The sequence below is a fragment of the Cotesia typhae genome, unplaced genomic scaffold, assembly GCF_013202065.1.
Source record: "Cotesia typhae breed Kobodo isofemale line unplaced genomic scaffold, CoteBio_Ctyphae contig_33, whole genome shotgun sequence".
In the NCBI taxonomy this organism is placed as follows: domain Eukaryota; kingdom Metazoa; phylum Arthropoda; class Insecta; order Hymenoptera; family Braconidae; genus Cotesia; species Cotesia typhae.
Window position 1 is genome coordinate 455,012 of NW_027423741.1, and position 20,855 is coordinate 475,866.

At 31.5% G+C, this 20,855-nt stretch overlaps 1 protein-coding gene across 3 annotated transcripts in view; it reads left to right on the forward strand.

Annotated features, from left to right (window-relative positions):
- Nucleotides 1-4,211: 4,211 nt before the first annotated feature.
- The window catches only part of LOC141526353 (dipeptidase 1), a 53,049-nt gene continuing 36,405 nt past the window's right edge, over nt 4,212-20,855 (forward strand). The window contains exons 1-3 of one of the 3 annotated variants that reach the window (XM_074241336.1): nt 4,212-4,292; nt 6,234-7,689; nt 17,704-17,857. In XM_074241336.1, the coding sequence (XP_074097437.1) occupies nt 7,565-7,689; nt 17,704-17,857 (279 nt within the window). In that variant the 5' untranslated portion in view covers nt 4,212-4,292; nt 6,234-7,564. Of the gene's footprint in view, nt 4,293-5,727; nt 7,690-17,703; nt 17,858-20,855 lie in introns of those variants that run through there. The other 2 variants (XM_074241335.1, XM_074241338.1) reach the window with 2 other exon arrangements.

A 20,855-nucleotide genomic window follows, 5' to 3' on the forward strand; every position in this document is an offset into this window, starting at 1 on the left:
CATGACTGATGAAGGCTATGCTTTACTCTCGACTGGGAATCAATAAATCGATTTCGTCATTTTTTAAATTCATTTCTGGTGTAGAAGATACCACGACTGTCAAACACTAAAATGATACTATAATTTTAGAAAAAGGCTTTTCTTGAATCAAAAAATCAAATTAGATAATTTTTGCAATTTAAGTTTCATACAGAAAATTATTGCATATTAGAAAATCATTGAAACAAAAAAACAATGTCTAAAAAAACGAGTTTACCCTTCAAAGATTTAACTTAGTTAATCCAAGTTTTTTTTTTTTTTTTTTTTTTTTTCTGTTTATTAAATACTAAACTCGAGGATAAATTATTCAGTGACTGCAATAAATTATGAAAATTGATGACATAAACAATTAATAGATGACACCGAAGATTAAAGTCTTAGGTCTTTAGTCTTGTTCGAAGACAGGGTGATATCGTTAAAATTTATTAGATCAAAAGTTTAACCAGGAAGGTTGCTAGTGAGCGTCGATGTTGGTATAGGTAAAACATTGTTACCGGGAGTTTTGTTCGTTAGCCATCGCCATCAGACTCTTTGCCAAAAGTTATTTTATTTTACAACATTAAGGTAAATTTTTCTACACTTGACACTTTTCCGTTTCTCCGCGATCTTTTCCGGTGGTAGTTACTTACCCGGCCATCGTTTATTCAGTTAACTTCATAAATAATTCACTTGGCAAATACTTTAATTATACTAGAACCGACGGCACACCAGGCTTGCCGAGATAATGCTGAACTATGCGTTTAGTTTGTCGCTTCTCCCAACCACGCATAAATTTGCAAAATTCACTCTCTGCTACTTTATATTTCCCGGCAACTTAATATCAGTAAGCCTTTTTTATGTCTTTTACTGTTTTTATTTTTATAATGCGGGGCATATCTTCGACAATAATAAACAATCTTCCTCTATGTATTGTATTTTTTTATTGAAATCACCAGCTGTTTTTTGTGTACTCTAGACTATAGACGGCGTATCATCATTGCGCTATCAAGACAAATAGTTCCTCTTTGTACTGCGAAATGGTACATCTAATAGAGCAAGTACTACCTACAGGCATTTATCGATAATCGATCGTCTACTCAGTTCAAATAATTCCAGTTCCTATTCAATATTTTCATACTATATATCTATAGATATATATTCATTCAGTCCTCAGCTGTAAATACACAATCTTCTTGTACTTGTACATCCCCATCCTCATCTTGATTTTACTATCATCCTTTGGCAAACTTAAGAGCCAAAGGCTTCGGGCTCCCAATGCATCCGCAGACTATTCGATAGTCAAACTGTCGTATTGTACTCAAAAGGATTCCCGGAACTATTTACACAAGAGACAAAATTGTAAAGTACTTTCCTATAGACAAATTTTTTTTTATTAATTTACTTTTTTTACTTCTGAAGTCAGAAAACTATCTATTATAAGAAATGAGAAATTCCTTTGGAAATTCGCAACATCAAATCTTTTATTAATTGTCAACAAAATCACTGCATATTAAAAAACCTCTAAAAATAAAATTCAACATAAGTAGATCGACTGAGACGCCAACTGACAAAAAGTTTAATTGAGTTTAAAGCTTGGAAGGTTCATTATCCGCGGTTACTATCACAAAATATGCGTAATTTATTATTCACGTGGGAGTCTCATTGCTACTCGAGTGGGCTGATGAATCCTCAGCACAGCATAGTACAGGCGGAGCACCCTCAACAAATGGTTTTGCGTGGATCATAAGTTTTCCGTAGGTATGCGTGTACAGGAAACGTCATCATCGTCACGATGCCCAGCAGAGAACCGTAAATTCACCAATAACCTAATACTAACTCGAACTCTGTGGTATACTATACTGACTGGAGCCTATTTTATTATTCCCCTCACTCGATCAATCTCCCGTATTGCCTGCTAAATTATTCAAAGAGTTTTGTTGGTGTTTCTATGCACATATGTTTCACCACGACAATGTACTTCTATTCCGATCTAACCGTATGAGTTTATGTCAACGTGTTAATCAATGCTTGTTTTAAATAAATTAATTAATTAACTAAAGCTTGTTTCCAATTTTTCACTTTGAAATAACATTGACATTGTATAATTCATTATTATTATATCATTTCTGTTACACGGAAAAAAAAAAAAAAAAAGTTGGGCCTGCCACATGATGCATTCATAAAAGATATCGAAAAATCATTAAGCTAAAATATTCGCCAATCACAGTGATTTTAGATTTCTAGTATTTTGTTAAGTATGTAAATAAATGAAACGGAATAAAATGGAAGACTTTTACGTTGCATGGAAATTGACAGTCTTGAATAAATTTTTGTGTCTTCGTTAAATTTTAAATTCTTCATAACGAGTCGATTATTAACACCCAATTGAAAGCAAATGTATATATACCGAATGATAACCGACTCTTTTAGTCACCATTCACCATCAAACTGTAATTCTGTTCCGTTAAATTCGTCTCCTCCCTACACTGATCGTCGACAATAATGATAATAATAACAACAGCAACAACGAGGGTACAAAAAAAGATCTGTTTTCCACCCACTGTATTTATATTTCTCACGCTATTTTTCCCAATAATCGAGTGTCGTCGGATATCGCGTGCAATTATTCTGGCAACGGACCAATCGTCCCGGAACTAAATTTGCTCTAGCGATTTCCGTTCTGCTACGCGGGACATCTGATCTACGTATACGTATACAAGTTCATATATATGTGCATGAATATTTGTATTTATACAGATGTAATGTTTTGTGTATATACTCAGTAATATATACACTTACATATAATATAATAACTGGAGTACAAGAATATGAAAGTCACTAAAAGCCCGGCTCTCTTTTTTTATGGCTTACTTAAAAATTCAGTTTTATTCACTTTGTCCTGAAAATTAATAAAAAGGATAATAATGATAATAATAATAATAATAATAATAATAATAATAATAATAATAATAATAATAATATGGTGATAAAAAAGTAGCGAGCGAAAAACACGGTTATTATTAAAGTAATTGTTGTAGTGTTGTTTAGCGTTTTTTACTTTGAATTAATAAGGTGAATTTACGTATATCGCAAGTGCTTGGAAAATTACTATTCATCGAGTATGCAAATAAAATTCGAATCACGTAATTTACATAACTACAATGTAATTACTAGATAATTTTAGAGTGGATTAAAAATTTAAAGTAAGTAGAGAGCACTGAATAACCCTTTTTGTGTATAATCATTCCATGTAAATTCGGTTACGACTCAAGTTTTGTTCTCGTATCAATTTTTTTAACTAATGATAATGACTAAGCTCTTAGGGCTTACGGAGGTAAACGAGTACTTGGAAAATTAATTTTCCATGGTGAAAATGAGAAATGGTTTATCTTCAATGACAGCCCTGAAATTTCTTTGGATGGAGATGTTTCAATGTTTATTATTAAAAAACTCATATAAGTTTCTATCATGCTTATCTTTGTCCTGAAATTCAAATAACTCTTTACTTCCTTTCTCCGTATGATTATCCCAAAATAGTTTTCACTGAGTATTCTCAAAACCAAAGATTTTATTGTCGGACAACAAAGATGTACTTTGTAGTTTATCACTCGTAAACAGAGTAAATCAAATTTGCTCTCGGCAAACATCTCATTGAGTTTGCTTCCGTCCAACCAAACTCAAGTATCTATTCAGCTCGCAAAGATATCTTTGAATCCCCTCGTTTCACCTGGCTTTATCTTAGAATTACTGATTGAGACATCGGATGTCCGGACACTTCTTCACTGACCAATCCACTACTCTGCTAGTCGAAAGCTAAAATTATTTCTGATACAAACCCATTTCAAATTCAAATTTAAATTTAAATCCAACCCTCTACCTTTTCTCAATCCAAGATCAAACAGTATCAACAAAGTAAAGCATGAGTAAAATCTCTAAATTACAACTCTCAGAAATTAAAATTTTAATTTATCTATAAAAAATTTTTTAATAAATAATAATAATTAACATCCCCAATATATTGAGGGTGCGTACCGATGTAATGTGGCCGCGTAAGAAGAGTATACTCGAAAAAATAGTAGTACAAGTAAAGCAAATAAGCAGCAAAAGCTCAACTCGTATTCAACGGACGCCTGCGCCATGAAACACTAAAGAGACCGTCGACGTATTCACCAGTCGACTCTTCAACTCCGGACCGCGTGTATTGTACCCGCAGTCTCCCACTCATCAGTGTTATCTCCGTGAGACATCTTTCAACTAGTCTCCGTAATCCCCGTGTAATTATTTTCCTTATTATACAAAAGTATTTTACATTTTTTTTTTTAAATGTACGACACAAAAAAAAAATTTTTTTTTTTTTTTCGTTTTTTTAATTTACGCTCCATGCTTTTATTTGAATAGCTAAATAAATTTATAAACATTTTAATTGAATAGTTTATTTAAGCATATTTAAATTTACTGATAAAATTGTTTGATTATGTGAATGTCTCCATGCATGTACATGTACATATGGACATATAAAAATAGATAAACATATATGTACGTGTGTGGGTCAGAAGATTTTGATTGCATTAACATGTGGGGTGTGTATATGTAATTGGAAACCACCAACACAATTAGTTGGTCACGAATCGAAAACAGGTCGTACGTTAAACACGGTTTGAAGTACGAGACAATATATATATATATATATATATATATATATATATATATTGTATTGACAGGTTTCGATCGCAGGAGCTGACGATCATTTACGCCTAGTGTGTATCGATATGTTAATAGGGGACGTAGAATCTATAGGGCAGCATCTGTAGTCTACTGACAAGAGATACTAATATTCGCGCTGATACCAACACTAATACTAATATTGATAACATAATAGTAATAACAGTAATAATATTAATAATAATAATAATAATAATAATAATAATAATAATAATAATAATAATAATGATGATGATAGGAGTAACAAGAGGATCGTTAGCAGTCGGTAGTGTTACAAATTAAATTAATCATTCGATCGTCGCATATATACAGTACCAAATCATACACGCGTGAAATATGCGTGATATTGGTTCAATAACACTTGGCTGCACTTGTCCCGTCTCGGGTCATTGATAATTAACTTGTTTGCTATTTTTCGCTAGAATTATTGCAATTTTTATGGAGTAAAAATATAAATTATTAACTGAGTTGAATAACGTATTTTGTTTATTTTTTTTTTCAAATGTTTCACAACAATTGTTGTGAATACACTAAACTGTATGAGAGATTTTCGGTGCGAAAAATTATTCGCACGTTGGCTTGCGAAAATATTTAAAACGAAGCATTTAAACTTACGGATGAAAAATTTTGAATAATTCAAATAATAACACGCGTCCTCGTAATTTTCGAACAAAAAACATTCGGCATGGCAAAAAATAATAAAAGATGAAAATAAATTTGAAAGCTGAAATAGTTTAACATTTTTTGTGTTCTGCATATAAATACAGACATACATGTATAATATATACATATATTTATGGGAAAAAGTTGACATGAGACTTGATAAAATGTCACCGTGTATCGTATAAATTTCCGAAAAACGTTTTTCCTTTTAAATTTCCTGTCGTTGCCTATTTCAACTCATGTATGTATGTATGGATGGATAGATCTATGTATAGGTCTGGGTATAGGTTATAGGTATACATGCTAAAGATATGTATGTAAGATCAAGTAAACTTTGCGGAAATCCATTTCTCCTAGGACATAAGTCAAATCAAGATAAATCGAATCTGATAAAAAATATATTCCGCCGAAAACTCAATCGAGAAATAAAAAATAATAAAAAAATATGTATGCATTGTAAAGTATTTGTATTGATGGTGTTAAAGTCACGAGGGTGATGTTTTATTGTCTGAAGTGCAAATAGAAAATTTTTCAGCTATTGTGATAAATCACGTCGCGAAAGAATGTTAATGCAATCATTATCTTGAAAATTTAAATTTTGAATTCTGGGTTAAATATTGGAGATGAGAAAAAATTATAAGAGACCTTTTCTGTAGGAAATTTGATTTTTGATGAAATAAATTTGATTTCTTCAGAGGCTTTCAATTGTAAAATTTCACACCTAATTGATCGTGTAAAATTCCAAAAAAGTATTTCCCACTTCCACCTAAAAGTGCATCGTGCTGATATGAAAGTAAATACCAGTGAGTAATGAAGTGTTGAATTTACAGAATGCTCGAGAGTTTACCGGAAAGTTGATACGAGAAGTGAGTTGAACCTCTGACCATTATCTCGGAAAAAAACACTCGTGAAAAGTATAATAATTCTTCTATTCGAGTAACTCAAGTGGATACTTATAATCCGATTCTTTTATCACAAGTTTTTTATTTAAACTCGAACGTTTTTTATCACTCCCGCCACCTGGCCAGCTAATTAATCACCGAGCACTAACGAGCTCCGCGGGATCTCTAGTCTACGGGCAACCTCTTTAACGACACCCACGAGGACTTTAACTCTCTTCACCTGTATACCGTATTCGCGGCTCAAAACAGAAGACGAAGCTCAGAAAAACCAACCGATCGTGATTAATGCTTGTAAAAAAAAAACTCGAGCAGGATTAGATGATTATAATAAAAAATAATAATAAAAATAATGAGAGTAAAAAACTACTCTGTTTATTGACGTGATTTGTGAGTTTAAAGTGATGACAGTGTTACTAAAAAGTGCTCACAGTTACGATAAAAACAACAAATAGTATTTTTTTTATACCGTAATAAAATTACGTGCCCAGTGATTGGCAATTTTATACACTGATAGAAGGATTTGTTTTGGAGTTCAGATAGAAGTAATAAATCAAATTTATTTCTATTTGTTCCACATGCAATTATTTATTTTTATTTTGTCTTGATTAATTTTTTTTTTTCATAAAAATTATCAAATACAAATGAAAATTAGAATAATTGATTTTTCTAAATCATAAATGATTAATTTTAAAATCGGCAAAGTTTACTCTTTAAAATTATGACTCCTCAAATTTATTGATAAAAAATTTTTAAACATTGAAAAAAAATTTTTTCTCTCAGTGTGCCAATCATTGTATTTTTAATTTTAAATAAATCACTAGTAGAAATAAAAAAAAAAAAACTGACGACAAAATGCCGCGATATTATTTGCTAATAAATAATCATAGAATCGAAACGTCAAAAATGAAATACCAGCGCGTGTAATTGACTTTTATATTATTAAAAAAAAAAAAAAAAAAAAAAATTCATCAAATCAAACCAGTGAAATCGATACTTAATTAAACAAATTGATTCCTTAATTAATTATCGAGATCGCGAATGGAAGGATTGAGATAACTATTGACTTTGAGTACAAAGTTAAGATTAGCTGTTACCTAACAGAAGATAGCAAAGCTAGAATAGTAAGGCGGACAGAGGACAGGTGTGGTTCGTTCGCTTGCGTAGCTGCGGAACGTGAAAAGGAGATTAGTTGAGTTAATCGAGCGATGGCATGAGGACATTATCGGCGACAGGAAGCTGCGGGCCCAGCGAGGTGGAGGATGAGGATGGTGATGGGCGTGATGGTGCTGGGTCAGCTTCTGACGAGGATTCTGTTGGCTGCTCACGCTGGCGACCGGCTCGCAGCTGCCCGCAGGATTCTTCGAGACGTGCCGCTGATAGATGGGTGAGTCTCAAGATTCAGATTATATATTTTATGTATTATATATTTCATAACTTTTATCGTATCAAAGTTTATACTGCAGTCTACAGTAGGTCCTGGTTTTTTATAACTCACAACTTTATATGCCAGCGATTCCATCTCTCTTGCGTTACCTGCGATTTATGCTTTACTTTATACTTCAGATGCTTTACTTGTCATTTTAACTGTTTCTTTTACGTTCAAGCTACGTTGAAAAATTTCATATATACAACACTATACACATACTTGTATCGTTAACTTTATATTATATTATGAGATACGACGATTTCGACATTAAATTTTTTAGTTCTGCCTTTTACGAGTCTTTTTAATAAAGATACTTTTTTATTAACTTTTATTATTATTTTTTTTTTTTTTTTTTTTTTTTATAAAAGACGTTATTAGAGCTGTACTTTGTACTGAGTTTTATAGATACACAGTGTAATTATACTTGTAAAGTGTTCATTTAATTTTCCTCCAATAATTTTAGATACGAAAATAAAAAATTATAAAACAAAGTAAACTTTTTTCTGTCCTCTTCACGCAAAATTTCCACAAAAAACTTATATAAATTTCCATCAAAATATTTTACAATTAAAAAAAATATCAAATTATAAAAATTGAAATAATTACCGGTAAATATTTTATTAAAACACTCTGATATTAAAACCTTATTTAGAATACAACACTTTTCCAATTAACTCGTTGAATAAAGTTTTAATTGTTGATTCAGAGTAATTGATGCTTAATGATGTATAATTAACTGTGAAAGATAATAATTGGCCTATAAATTCATTCTCTAATTTTTTCATTTATTTTTATTTTGTATTCATCGGAATTAATTAAAAAAATTTTAATACATGATCGAATCACGTAAAACTACTATTACTATTGAAAGTTTAATATAACCAACTAAAGAGGCATTTACTTTTTAAGAGAGCTAATATTAAAAACGGTATTGCCAATAAAGTCCGCATAAAGTCACGGCACTTAACATTTCTCTTTATATCAACGTGAAATAACTCGATCGTTGTCATATATGTCCGTGTATTTATCCGATCATCCCGTGATATGCTCACAAAACATCCGCAATCCGTAAAGTATTACCATACTGTATACTATCTTTATATTTATACACATTGACAAGTAAAATAAAAAAGAAAAATAAGAATAAAAAATTTTTCTATTATATTATCAAGATATAAGAATACTATACTCTTCGATTCTTCAGAGGAATGAATTTCCAGCGATCTTTAATGCGATACTCGGATGCTATACAATTTCTGCGTCACGATAGCCGTAGCCGTGCTCTTTGAAACACACACTTGTGTGATCATAGAACAGCACACAATATCGATGTCCCATCAAATGGGTTAACGGATCAGCCATAGACGTAGACGTAGATGTAGAAGTGGATATGGATGTAGACGGTCTTTATCGTGGCGGGTAAATTGCATCCTTTCTCCCAGCGTAAAAGCACTACCAAACTCGGATTCTCTCGAGATTTCTCGCGAATGAAATTGTCCCGCGGGACTTTTTTTATTCCAACTGCTTGCTGCTTTTTTTTTTTTTTTTTTTTTTTATCTTTTTATACTTCATTTCATAAATTTTTCATTCGTTATTTTTTCACTAACCAAATGGAGTGGAGAAAGAAGTTTATGTAATTTCTCACCGCTTGAAATAATTTATTGAAAAATTAAACAGATTATTTAAAGTTTCACAACTTGTTAATCCCGGCGCCGTTTAAGTCGATTATTATTTCAGATGCTACTCGAGTTGTAAACTTGGGCATAGACTAGTGAATTTTAATTGAATTTGTTGGGAAAATATTATTTTAGTTATTCTCAAATTTAAATATATATAAATACAATGCAATAAACTTTAAAAAAAAAATCGGTCTGTAAATTGTTAAGTCAAAGTTTTAATTTTAAGAAGGTTTAAATTATAAAACTTTACTGTATTAGAAAATAAATTTTTATCCAGTAATGGATAAAGGATTTTTTCTTGGACCAAATAAACCTTTTTGTCAGTGTATCGGACTATTTATCTGGTAGTTATGATATTATTAAATTCCAAGCCCGAAATATTTTTCTATTAAATCGTATATTTACCAGAAATAAATAATTTAATTCCGACAATAATATCGTTTATACTCGGGAATATTTATGATAAATACTTCCATTCTCCGACACACCCGACTAAGTTCAATAAAAGTATTACGATGTTTAATAAAATGAATAACGAAATAATACAATAATGAATAAACTTTGGCTAATAAAAATAAATTACTCAACAGTATTTATTATCACACAGGAAATATTTAATTAGCATAACGCCTGAAGCTCATAGAGAAAATAAAGCAACGAAGATAACGGCTTAGTAATACATATCCTTTACTTCGAAACGGAAGAACGAGGATAAGGATAAAGACGATGCATCTTGAAAGCGACACGTACAGAAGATTAACTGTTGAAAAAGTACAAGTAAAGGACAAGAAAGACGTGAAAGACGGCGTAATGCTTTTCTGTGGTTTCTTACCGTGTGTTCATTGAAAACCCATCGCCCATCGTCACCATAGAAAACTACCCGAATTGAACCAGAGACTTTACTTTAGAGACCCGGTAAATGGCAAAATACTGGTCGCTGAGAAAATATAAAAAAAAAAGGAGTCAGCAGTCACCTTACTGGTACTAGAAATAGAGACCGAAAATAAGAGGTAACTACTGTAGTCTATGCCACCGAATCGCGGCTTCAGTTTGAAGCATTGCTGATGAAAGGCATGTACAGTACTGGAGACTGTATAGCTAGTGGTGCAGCTGGTGGCAGAGTTAAACGCGAGCTTTTCGTCCTCACCTCCATTCCTACTCGATCGATGCAACGCCCGCGTGGATAGGACCGGAGAGCATCAGAGTTTAGTTGTAGAGTGTATATATATATATATATATATATATATATATATATATATATATATATATATATATATATATATATGCTGTGGGATAGTATAGTATGGTATAGCAGAATATAGAGAATATAGAGAGAAACGACGAGATGAGAACGAGGAATAAACGACGAGCGTCGCCTCGTCGACGTTCTTCATTCTCTAAAGTAAACCGCTTTGCTGGCAGTTTCATCCTGCCACCGCAAAACTGCACTTTTCACTTCTCTGAGATGGAAAAGACTCAAATTTACTATCGGCCATTTTAAAACTTGGGAAAAGTCTCGAAATTAAAGATATTGAGAAAAATATTAAGTGCTGACGAAAAATTGTTTAGAAGGCTAAACAATTTTTAAGGAAATGTTTTAAATTGTAGACAAGTAGTATGAGAGCTTTTAAGTCCGACAAAATTAACAAAAACATTATTGCAACTTATTAATAAGCTGTCAAATATTGCTGTGATAGGATAAATCACTAACCATTGAATAAAAAATATGATGGAACTAATTTATAGAGTGAACAAACTTTCCAAAAATTTAACGTAAAAAATATATAGATTATTTCCTTCAAACATTCATAGTATTGATTTTAAGGAGAAATTTTTAGTGTATATATTGTATATTTATATGTTATGTATACCTAAAAAAAGAAAAAAAAATCGATTCCGTGAAAGAATAGCAGAGTTTTTTTTATACTCTGATAAAATGGATTGAATGTTATCCAACTCTCAATATTCACTATCTCCTTCTTTGTTTTCTCTTTAGATTGTATGATATTTACTATAAATTATCCCGGGGCTACAACCTTTATTCTCGTTTACATTTTTTACCGCTGTACATTTGCTTTGTTTCTGGTTCTTTCACTTAAACATATTTTCCATCTTTTTTATTTGTTTATTTACACAGCATAAAATACACATGAAGCAATATACGTTAAAAAGAATAACAAAAACATAATAAGAAAAGAACAAAAAAGAAAATAATAATTTTTCTGCGAAAGAAATATTCTTAACTGTAGCACCGGATGAATTGCGTTCGTCAACACAAAACAGTAAAGCCCGAGCTCTCTCTGAATTTAACCGCTGTCTCTATACTGTGCTGTACTACTATACTCGAGTCTGTTGAGTAAAAGTACAAGCACTTTGACGCTATGAGAAAAAACTTGACACCACAAATAAAACTTAAATGACCGGATTGCACAAACAGTCAAAGTCTGATCAAATAAAGGCTCCAATAAACTCGAGCTTTTCTTTTAGGTTGGTTTGGAGAACAACAGCCAATATAAAAATCAATAAATACATCGAAACAATGGCAATTAATACTAAAATCATTTACCTTCAAGACGAGAAAAAATTAAGTTTTTTATTTAAAAATTTTTAAAATTGCCTCCGTAACAAAATTTTCTGATATATTGAAATATGAATTAATAAAAGTGATTTTAATTTTAAAATTTCCAACGAAACTATTAATTAAATTAATATTTACTCTTATATCGGTCTTGTTATTATAAAGTGCCTTTGCGAAGCATTTTATAATTAATATTCAAACGGAATCGCTGATAATGCATTAACATTTATTAAGAAGTTCGCATGCTGGATGAAGAGTATAGGCTTTAGCAAGATAATATTATACCGATGTACCAGCGAGGAAACTAATGAGCAATTTTCCTCAATGAAATACAAATCGATATAATTGCCTCTATGGAACGGTTTCTGAACGAGCCTCTGGCTCCAAGTGGTAGGGAGATGACACAGCTATACACTCTCGAGGGGAGGTGTAGCGGTTGTGGGAGATTGTGAGATAGTGGTGCTGCTGTAGGAATATTTGAGCAGTGTAAGAGCAAAAGCTCAAGTATGGGTAGTAGAAATAGAAGGAAGAGGAGTACGAGATAGAGATGGAGTAGGAGGAATATAGATGGGTTGCTGCAAGTGCCGGACTGGCAATTACCTCGATCTCCGACACTACTGCCATCACTAATGTTCCAAGATATTCCAGTTAACTAGCTGAGTGCCGACCTCGTTCCTAACAATCCTTTTCCCTTCCTCTCTCTAAACCTCATCCACAATCACCGTCTTGCTCTTTAACTTCTCCCTTATTTCCGTTGTACTGCGGTCACCCGGTTTTAGAAATGGAGTTTCATTTTTTTGACAAATCAACGTTGACAGAAAGTTAAAATAGTTTTGTATTAAGTTAGTTTCCTACAAAAATTTCTGAGTATTAAGAAATCAATTTAAAGAAAATATTTTTACAAGTAAGACTCACATTGATATTTCTTGTAGAAGTAATGAAAAATATGAATTAAATTTACATAAGATTTATGTTAATGTTACATTTTATCTTATGTAAATTTGAAATTTTAGATTTTACGTTTACTCGGCAAAAAAAAAAACGATTGAATAATTATTTTATTTGCGAGTATATAATAACTGAAAAAATACAGTACAAGATAAAATTTTATAAGATATAATGTAGTGTAAAAATTGTTAAAAGATAATGTTAGAGACATTTAGTCGTCTAGGACAGCGAAAATTTCACTGGACCAAATATATTGCAGATCGTGGATAAAGTATCTGTTGGTGTGTGTCAGAGACAAGAATTAAAGTTAAACTCATATAAATCGCTCGAAGCAAGAACGAGGGTGTGCAGAAGTTAATTTATCGCTCGATCCTGCACTCCTCACTCTACAAAATATCGCCTGAACCCCGAACTATAGATAGTTATAGTAAAACGTACAACGCACATTCTGAGCTATAAGCTTTAAGCTCTTGAACAATTCAATAGCGCATATGGATTTCTAGAACAATAAACTACTGTATGTACAACGAAATTATATTTAACTGCACTCAGACTTTCCTCGTAATATCTAACGTCAGTTGACCTTTTTAGTACCGCGAGCACATGTTGAGTATTCTGTTGTTGTCTGTATTAAATTTAGCAGTTAAATTTACAAACAGAGATACGGATAATTATCCTCGCTAAGGTTTATTAGAATTTTAATGCAAGCGGGTTTAAACCGATGCCGGCATATTGTTTTTACTTTTACTGGGTTTTTTTAATTAAAAAAATCATTTTTATTTTCTTTTTCTGGCTTGTTACGCTTTAGTGGCTCGTAACTGAGTAACTGCAATAATCCTGGGGTAATAAAGACATAAAAATAAACAAAAATAATAACAACAATAGCAATAGAAGTGAAATGAAATGAAAAGAAAAAAGAATAAATAAAAGTTAACGCGACGATTAAGTGCCAGCATAATAGTGGTACGGGAAGTAATTATTTAACCAATTGAATTTGATTGCCATGAGACATTTTCTAATGACTGCGCCACTGCCGGGATCATTAGGGATTCTGATCACGATTTAATATTGTCATGAGATTTCAACCCGTAATGAGAGAAAATTATACCGCTGAATAAGTATTGGGACGAAATGTAACATAATAATAGAAGGAAAAAATAAAAATTGAAGAATATTAATAATGATGATGCAATAATAGTAAATTTACATACAGTATTATTGCCATGAAAGTTCATATGTATATGTCCGCATGTATATATTGTATAAGCGTCCACGGTAAATTATAATATTCTATTCATATGCATATTGCGGTCAGCCGCCTTATCGTTCTTTAACAATTATCCTCATCTTGTCTCCTTCATATTTATTATTTAGTCTTATCTTTTTTTTTTTTTTTAATTTTTTTTGCTGTAATTCTTTTAACCCTTGAAGTTACCTGCGGGAAAGTCACCACACTGGACGCAACGAGAATTTTCCTCGTTGCCAAAATCGTAAAATTCCATGGAGAGAAGCCTGTGAGCTCATTTTCACTGAGATCCCGGAAAACCGAATTCCACAAGGAGATGAGATGAGAACCGAGCAGCATTCCACGGTTTAACTTTACCAGTGCTGAGGATGGAGATCATGAAAATTTACAGGTCTCACGAATAAAATTTTCTCCTTTTCATTCCGTAATTCTTGCTTTATTATTGTTAATTAGTTTTATTTTTATTTTACTGTTAGTTAGTTTTATTTTTATTTTTATTATCGTGTTTTTTTCCCTTCGCGACACAGTTCTGGTGGAGTGTTTCAATGAAGCCGCTAGACTGCCTATTTGTTTACGCGTAAATAATTCAAGACTAAATCAGAGATACTTACACTACGTGCAAGAAATGCCTAATATTGCTTGAAAAATTTTATTCCTTTGCATTATTATCATTATATAAATTATAATGAAATTTTTCCAATCTGTTTATATGAAAATTAAATGTTAATAATAAATTAGCACATTATTTTACAATCTTAAAATAGCTAACAACACGTATTATTAAATTCACGGGGTTTAAATTCAATTAAGCTTACACAATGTACGTACCCGATAGTAAATTAGTAATGACAACAAGGGATTACTGAACAAAAATATTAACGAATTTACTGTAATCAAAATTAATATAATAAATGATAATACCATAATTTCAGTAGTAATTAATAAAACAAAAATCTATTACTGTTGAACAAAATGATAATGTGAATATCAACAATTGAAAGAGTAATTAAAATAATTGTAAAAGCTTTCTAACAATCTCACCGCTCGGTATGAAAAAGTCCATTGTTTTGGGAACAATATCCACAAAATGAATGTGAAATCCGGGTTGGCACTCACCAGTCTCTGGTCACGACCCCGATAAGCGTATCAAAGTCTTTACTCGATTCATGGGCAAACAAGAACAAGAGCCTCGGGATAAGAGGATTCCACAAGCTACGGTCCGCCATTACCTAGATTTAGAGCGAAAGAGAACGCGAACGAACTTGTTAAATAGAATAAAAGATGCTACCTATAATGGATTGCGAAGGAGAAAAAAGGAAGAGTCAAAGACATTTCCCACTATCGAAAGTTTAAAGTCATCCTTTTAGAGATTCTATTCTTGGCCATTCTTGTTTGACATATCCCCGAACTCTTGTCACCAACAATATCTGCCAGAGTAATAATACCTGATACTATTATAGTGCCTATTTCTGCTGAGTGTTTTCTAAACACAAAAGTAAAATGAACATATGCGCTGGTTTACGTGAGAAAATTTCTGACCAGCATTAACCGAAATCAAAAATTAAATTTGACGACAACGATGATTTATGAGAGATAATTACGTTTTATGCGAGTGTAATTAATCAAGTTGATTTGCGTGGTAAAATTTTAATGGATCAATATCGTATACCGTTAAGCCTGATAGTATAATCGTAATTACACATCATTAAAAAAGTTAAAGCTTTTCTATCGATAACGTGATTGTCAATAAAACAAAATTGTCATTTGCGTAGCAGTGTAACCGCTGATTGATTACAACTGATTACCATAAAAACAATCGAATAATGTTTATACATGTGTGCTTGTTCTTTTACATTTCATGTAATTTTTTAACTAAATTTTACTTTGTAAAATAAAAATTAGTTATTTGATGGGTTGACTCGTAAATTCAATGTCAGTAAATTAAGTTTTATAATTTTTGAAATCCAAAAATTAACTTCCTGGATGAACATAATAAAAATAAATTTTGTTTTCATCATAAAACATCCCGGTATTAAAAAAAAAAAAAGAAAGTAGTAAATTACGAAGGACCTTTTAGTATTCTAATAAAGAACTGATGCAGAAAGTTTGTTTTTAGAGTACACTGAAAAACTCGAGAATGCTGATATAAAAAAAGATGTCACAAAACGAGACACTAAAGCACACACACATACATATTTACATACGTAAAAGTAAACTTTGACAATATAATTTGATTATTACGAAAGAGCGACTTATATAATGTCGAAAAATAGCCAGCGGAATAAAAATCTTCTTTGTAAGTTTTACTCACCACTATTTTATCTTTCAGCTCCCAGTGGCAAGAAAACAATTCCATATTTCTCGGAACAATTTCACTCAGACCATTAATTTAATTGCAATAAAATATTTGGTCTATGTAGGAATAAAAGTTATACTTATTATTATTATTATAACAATGAAACTTTACGTTGACGGTTTTGCTGAGTGAACATACTACCACGACAGACGATAGAGCAGTTAAATAATTAAATTTAGTCAAAATAAATGTTTAATTTAAGAAGAAATCTCTTGACATTGTATTTTATAGCAAACAAAAAACAGTAAGGAAGGATAATGAAATGAGTATAGTAGTAAAAAGTGCCGTAAACTTCTAGGATGTTTTTCTCGGTCCTACAACAACTACTGCATAGCGTAGCAGCATGGGTATTCGATAGTTGATGGGAGTAACCGGAAACACGTAATACATAACTCGAGAGTATCGCTGAAAAATGCAGACGTGTCGCGGTGAAACTTGTACGTTGAAGCTTATAAAATACGGGCGAGAGATTCGGAATACTCGGGCACTGGTGTTCCAGCGCCACGCTTACAAACTTCGGTTTCGCTATATTTTATTTTTACGAATCCACACTTTCACGTATAAATAAATATGAGGATAGATCTACTGCAATCTATTTAATCTATCTCCTGGCAGTGATTCTCGTTGAGGTTGTGAAGATGAGAAAACGTGGAGATTACTCTCACGTGAGTAGAAAATGCAAAACTATCGCACGTTTTACCTTTCAAAAGTTGGTTAAATTCACGCTTTTATACCGAGTTATAAGGAGTTCTCTATAGATATAAATTTACAGATATATATTTATGTATTTATTATCAAGGCATACATGTAACGGTGTAGAGGATACACGTGCTCTAAAACCGCAAGAGGTTGCACTTTACGAGCTTAATATTTATGTATCCGGTAATGCTAAGAGAATCCACGATTCATTCGGGTGGAAAACGGATCTCTATACATTTAAGAATTCCTTTTCTTTTTTTTTTTATGGATTTTTTATTTGTATGACTTACTTTATTTTTCTGATGTCATTAGATGTTAATTTAAAAATTTTAAACCCAACTATTTTGAATTAAGAACTAATTTTTGAATTTTTAACGCCATCCATAAAATTCTAAATCACGCAAAATTGCCAAAAAAAAAAAAAAAAAAAAATACAGAAACTAATATAATAAATTTAATATTTCAGACACAACGACTTACCATGGAACATCCGAAAGTTTCTGAAGAACCAACTGCGAGACTTCCAATTTGACGATTTGACAAAGAGCCACCCTTGGTCTCATACAGCCTGGAGTCATACGGACTTGCGACGACTGAAAGAAGGAATGGTTGCAGCTCAAGTAAGATAAACACCAAAAATAAAATACAATAAATATAACAAATAACGTTATTGATAAAACTAATAAATAAATCCGCCAACATTTCTGTTGTTCACAAGAAAGTTTAACTCGAGTTTCTCGATAGCTGTTTCCTTCATCCCTTCCCTAGAAATCGCTTGTCTCGCCTCTACTTCAATTCTTTGTACCTCTATTCGTTGGTACAAGTATTTTCCAAGGCGCCGTTGAGCTTCCTTAATTACCAGAATCTTACTAGCGCTATTTCCTACTATTTTCTCCATCCAACTATTACAGACCTGAATATATATATATATATATATATATATATATATATATATATATATATATATATATATATATATATATATATGCTTAAGAACAATGATCCGTCGTTCGAGATGGTGAAAACGAGGAAATTAACGAGCCAACTGCTGTAAAATCGAGTATCCCAATAAAAGCAAGAAGAAATGTTTTCAATCTTTTTTTTTTCCTTCTCTATTCACAATTTTTTTTCTTTATAAAACTTTTTTTCTTGCTTTTATTATTTTCAACTCGAGTTCTTTCTCGGAGCAAAAAACTCTTGGTAGCGCTTAAGGACACCCGGATTTCAAAATTCAAATCTTTCCGCCGTAGCGAATTACCTTCTTTGACTCGTTTACCATACTTCCTCCCAAATATACATGTATATTTACTAGAGCTTTTCTTATACTTTTCAATCTCTCATTTACCACATGCCAATGACAACATCTGAGAAGTTAACTCGAAATTTCTGTTCAATACTCTTCAAACTTTTAAAACAGTCTGACAGAAAATTCAAAAAAATTGTTGATGATAATTAACATCTCAGCGTACATGTACAATGAAATTGTATACTTTAAAATATGAAAACTCTTCGAGATTTTTTCAAAAAGATATCTCGTTATATATAAACATATATTCGACATCTACTAACAACGCGGAGCTATGATTTTTAAGTGGATTTCTCAGAAAACTTTTACGTCTGCACAACGAGGTATACTTTATTGTCCCACTATAAATGTTGATTCTCAAACGCTTGACAAAGCACATTTAGATACAATAAAATTTTTTTATATTTTGGGGATATTATTCTGAATTTCTATAAACAAAATCTTTATAAAAAAAATTACGAAGTTAAAAAAAATTGCAAGCTCATCCAAAAGGTCCATACATAATTTCTCGTATTTTTTTCTTAACATCAGAGCCCTTAACTTCTCGAGCAGATTTTCGGCACTTCCGATTGAAATTGAGCGCTCTAAAGATAACTATCTTGAAATCTGGAGTGCTTCCGACGTCTGGCGACTTGCTCTTTAAATCTTCCTCAAGCTTCCAAGAAGTTGCCAGAAGCACACGGTACACTCCTTATAGATCCAGCAGCACTTCACATACATATGTACTGTGTACATCCTGCTCGCAACACGCTTCGAGGACTTCTCAATCTCACAAATATTTCTTCCTCGTTTCTTAACTTATATCTCACCGATTCTTTTCTTGTTATTTCCAAAGTTGTAATCAGAGTTCTATTCACAATAAGTCAGAGCCAGGATTGAAAATAAATAAGTTTTTAATCGATAGCTAGACAAGATCGATTGTATATGACAAAAGTACACTCAACAAAAAAAAAAAATGATCGGGGAATTTAAAAGTGCACATCTGAGAACTTTGTGTTGGGATAAACTTCAAAACTTTTTCTCATTTCATACCAGTATTTCATTTTATTTGAAATTGCTCTGTACAAATTACAAAAAATAAATAAATGTGCGTAAATCTTGACACTGAAGAATTGTGTTAGGATTTTGTAAAAGTATAGGAATAAAATTTTTTACTACTCGTAAATTGATTCCTGGAATGTTTGATACGATAATTAAATTCCGATAATGAAAATAAAAAAAAATATTTAGCCAGTAAAGAAGCTACAGGATTAAATAAATTCTTTGAATTCTTTGCGAAATCGTGCATAGACTGAATCAACCAATTTACTTTCATGAAAACACTTTTAATTGAATGATTTAAAACGGCGCTCGGTTAATTAAATTTCAATCTCTATATCAGATTACTTGTTACTCATCAATTGCGTTATTTAAATAAGTAAAGTATTCTAAGATAAAAATAAAATGTTACTGCCTGTTGATTTTTGAAATTTCTTCGATTTTTAATCGTTTAAAAACAAACCATTTCACTTATAAAAAAATTAGCTTACAAAATAATTTATAGCATTAAAATTTCCTTGTTCTCAATATTAAATATTGTTATAATATTGTTGTAACGTTAAACAGAGCATACAAAATTCCAGAAGGTTAATTATAGAATCGTTGGAGCTAGGAGAATGGTAATTAATTATTTAATTAATTAAATAATAAATTAATCAACGGTTGTAAAATACATGAGCATAAACCTCGAGTATTCCTCTTAATAAATTTCAATTTTTATTGAATTGCAAAAAATTTATGCGTCCGAATGTATAATGAACTATTATTGAATGATAATATACTGATGTGATTATTAATAATACTTCATTAGTATTATCAAACAGGAATAAAAATGAATTAGTCCAGCGGTATATTTGTAATCACAATAAATTATTTTTAACGCGAATATATCCCGCCTCTACAAGTGTATGCACACATGATTATCTCTCCACGACCAGGAAAATAAATAGAGTAATTTTGAAATGATAAGTAAACATTATGAGATGATAAGTGCATACATTGGTTAGCTAAGCGTGCATATCTATTGTTAGAGTACAATTCACTGTAAAGTAGAGACGCGAATTTATTTTTCCCTCCTAGAGATAATGCTAAAAAAAATAATGTCTGAAGAACTCAAGAAATCTTTCAAGATGTCGGGTCGTAAATGTGATCGAAAGGCTTTTGCTTGTAGAGGGATTTTGTAAAAAGATGAAAACAAAAAAATAGAACCAGTGAAATATTGGATTTACGTATTGATTCGATCCAAGAAAATTTTTTTTTTTTTTTTCCAACAA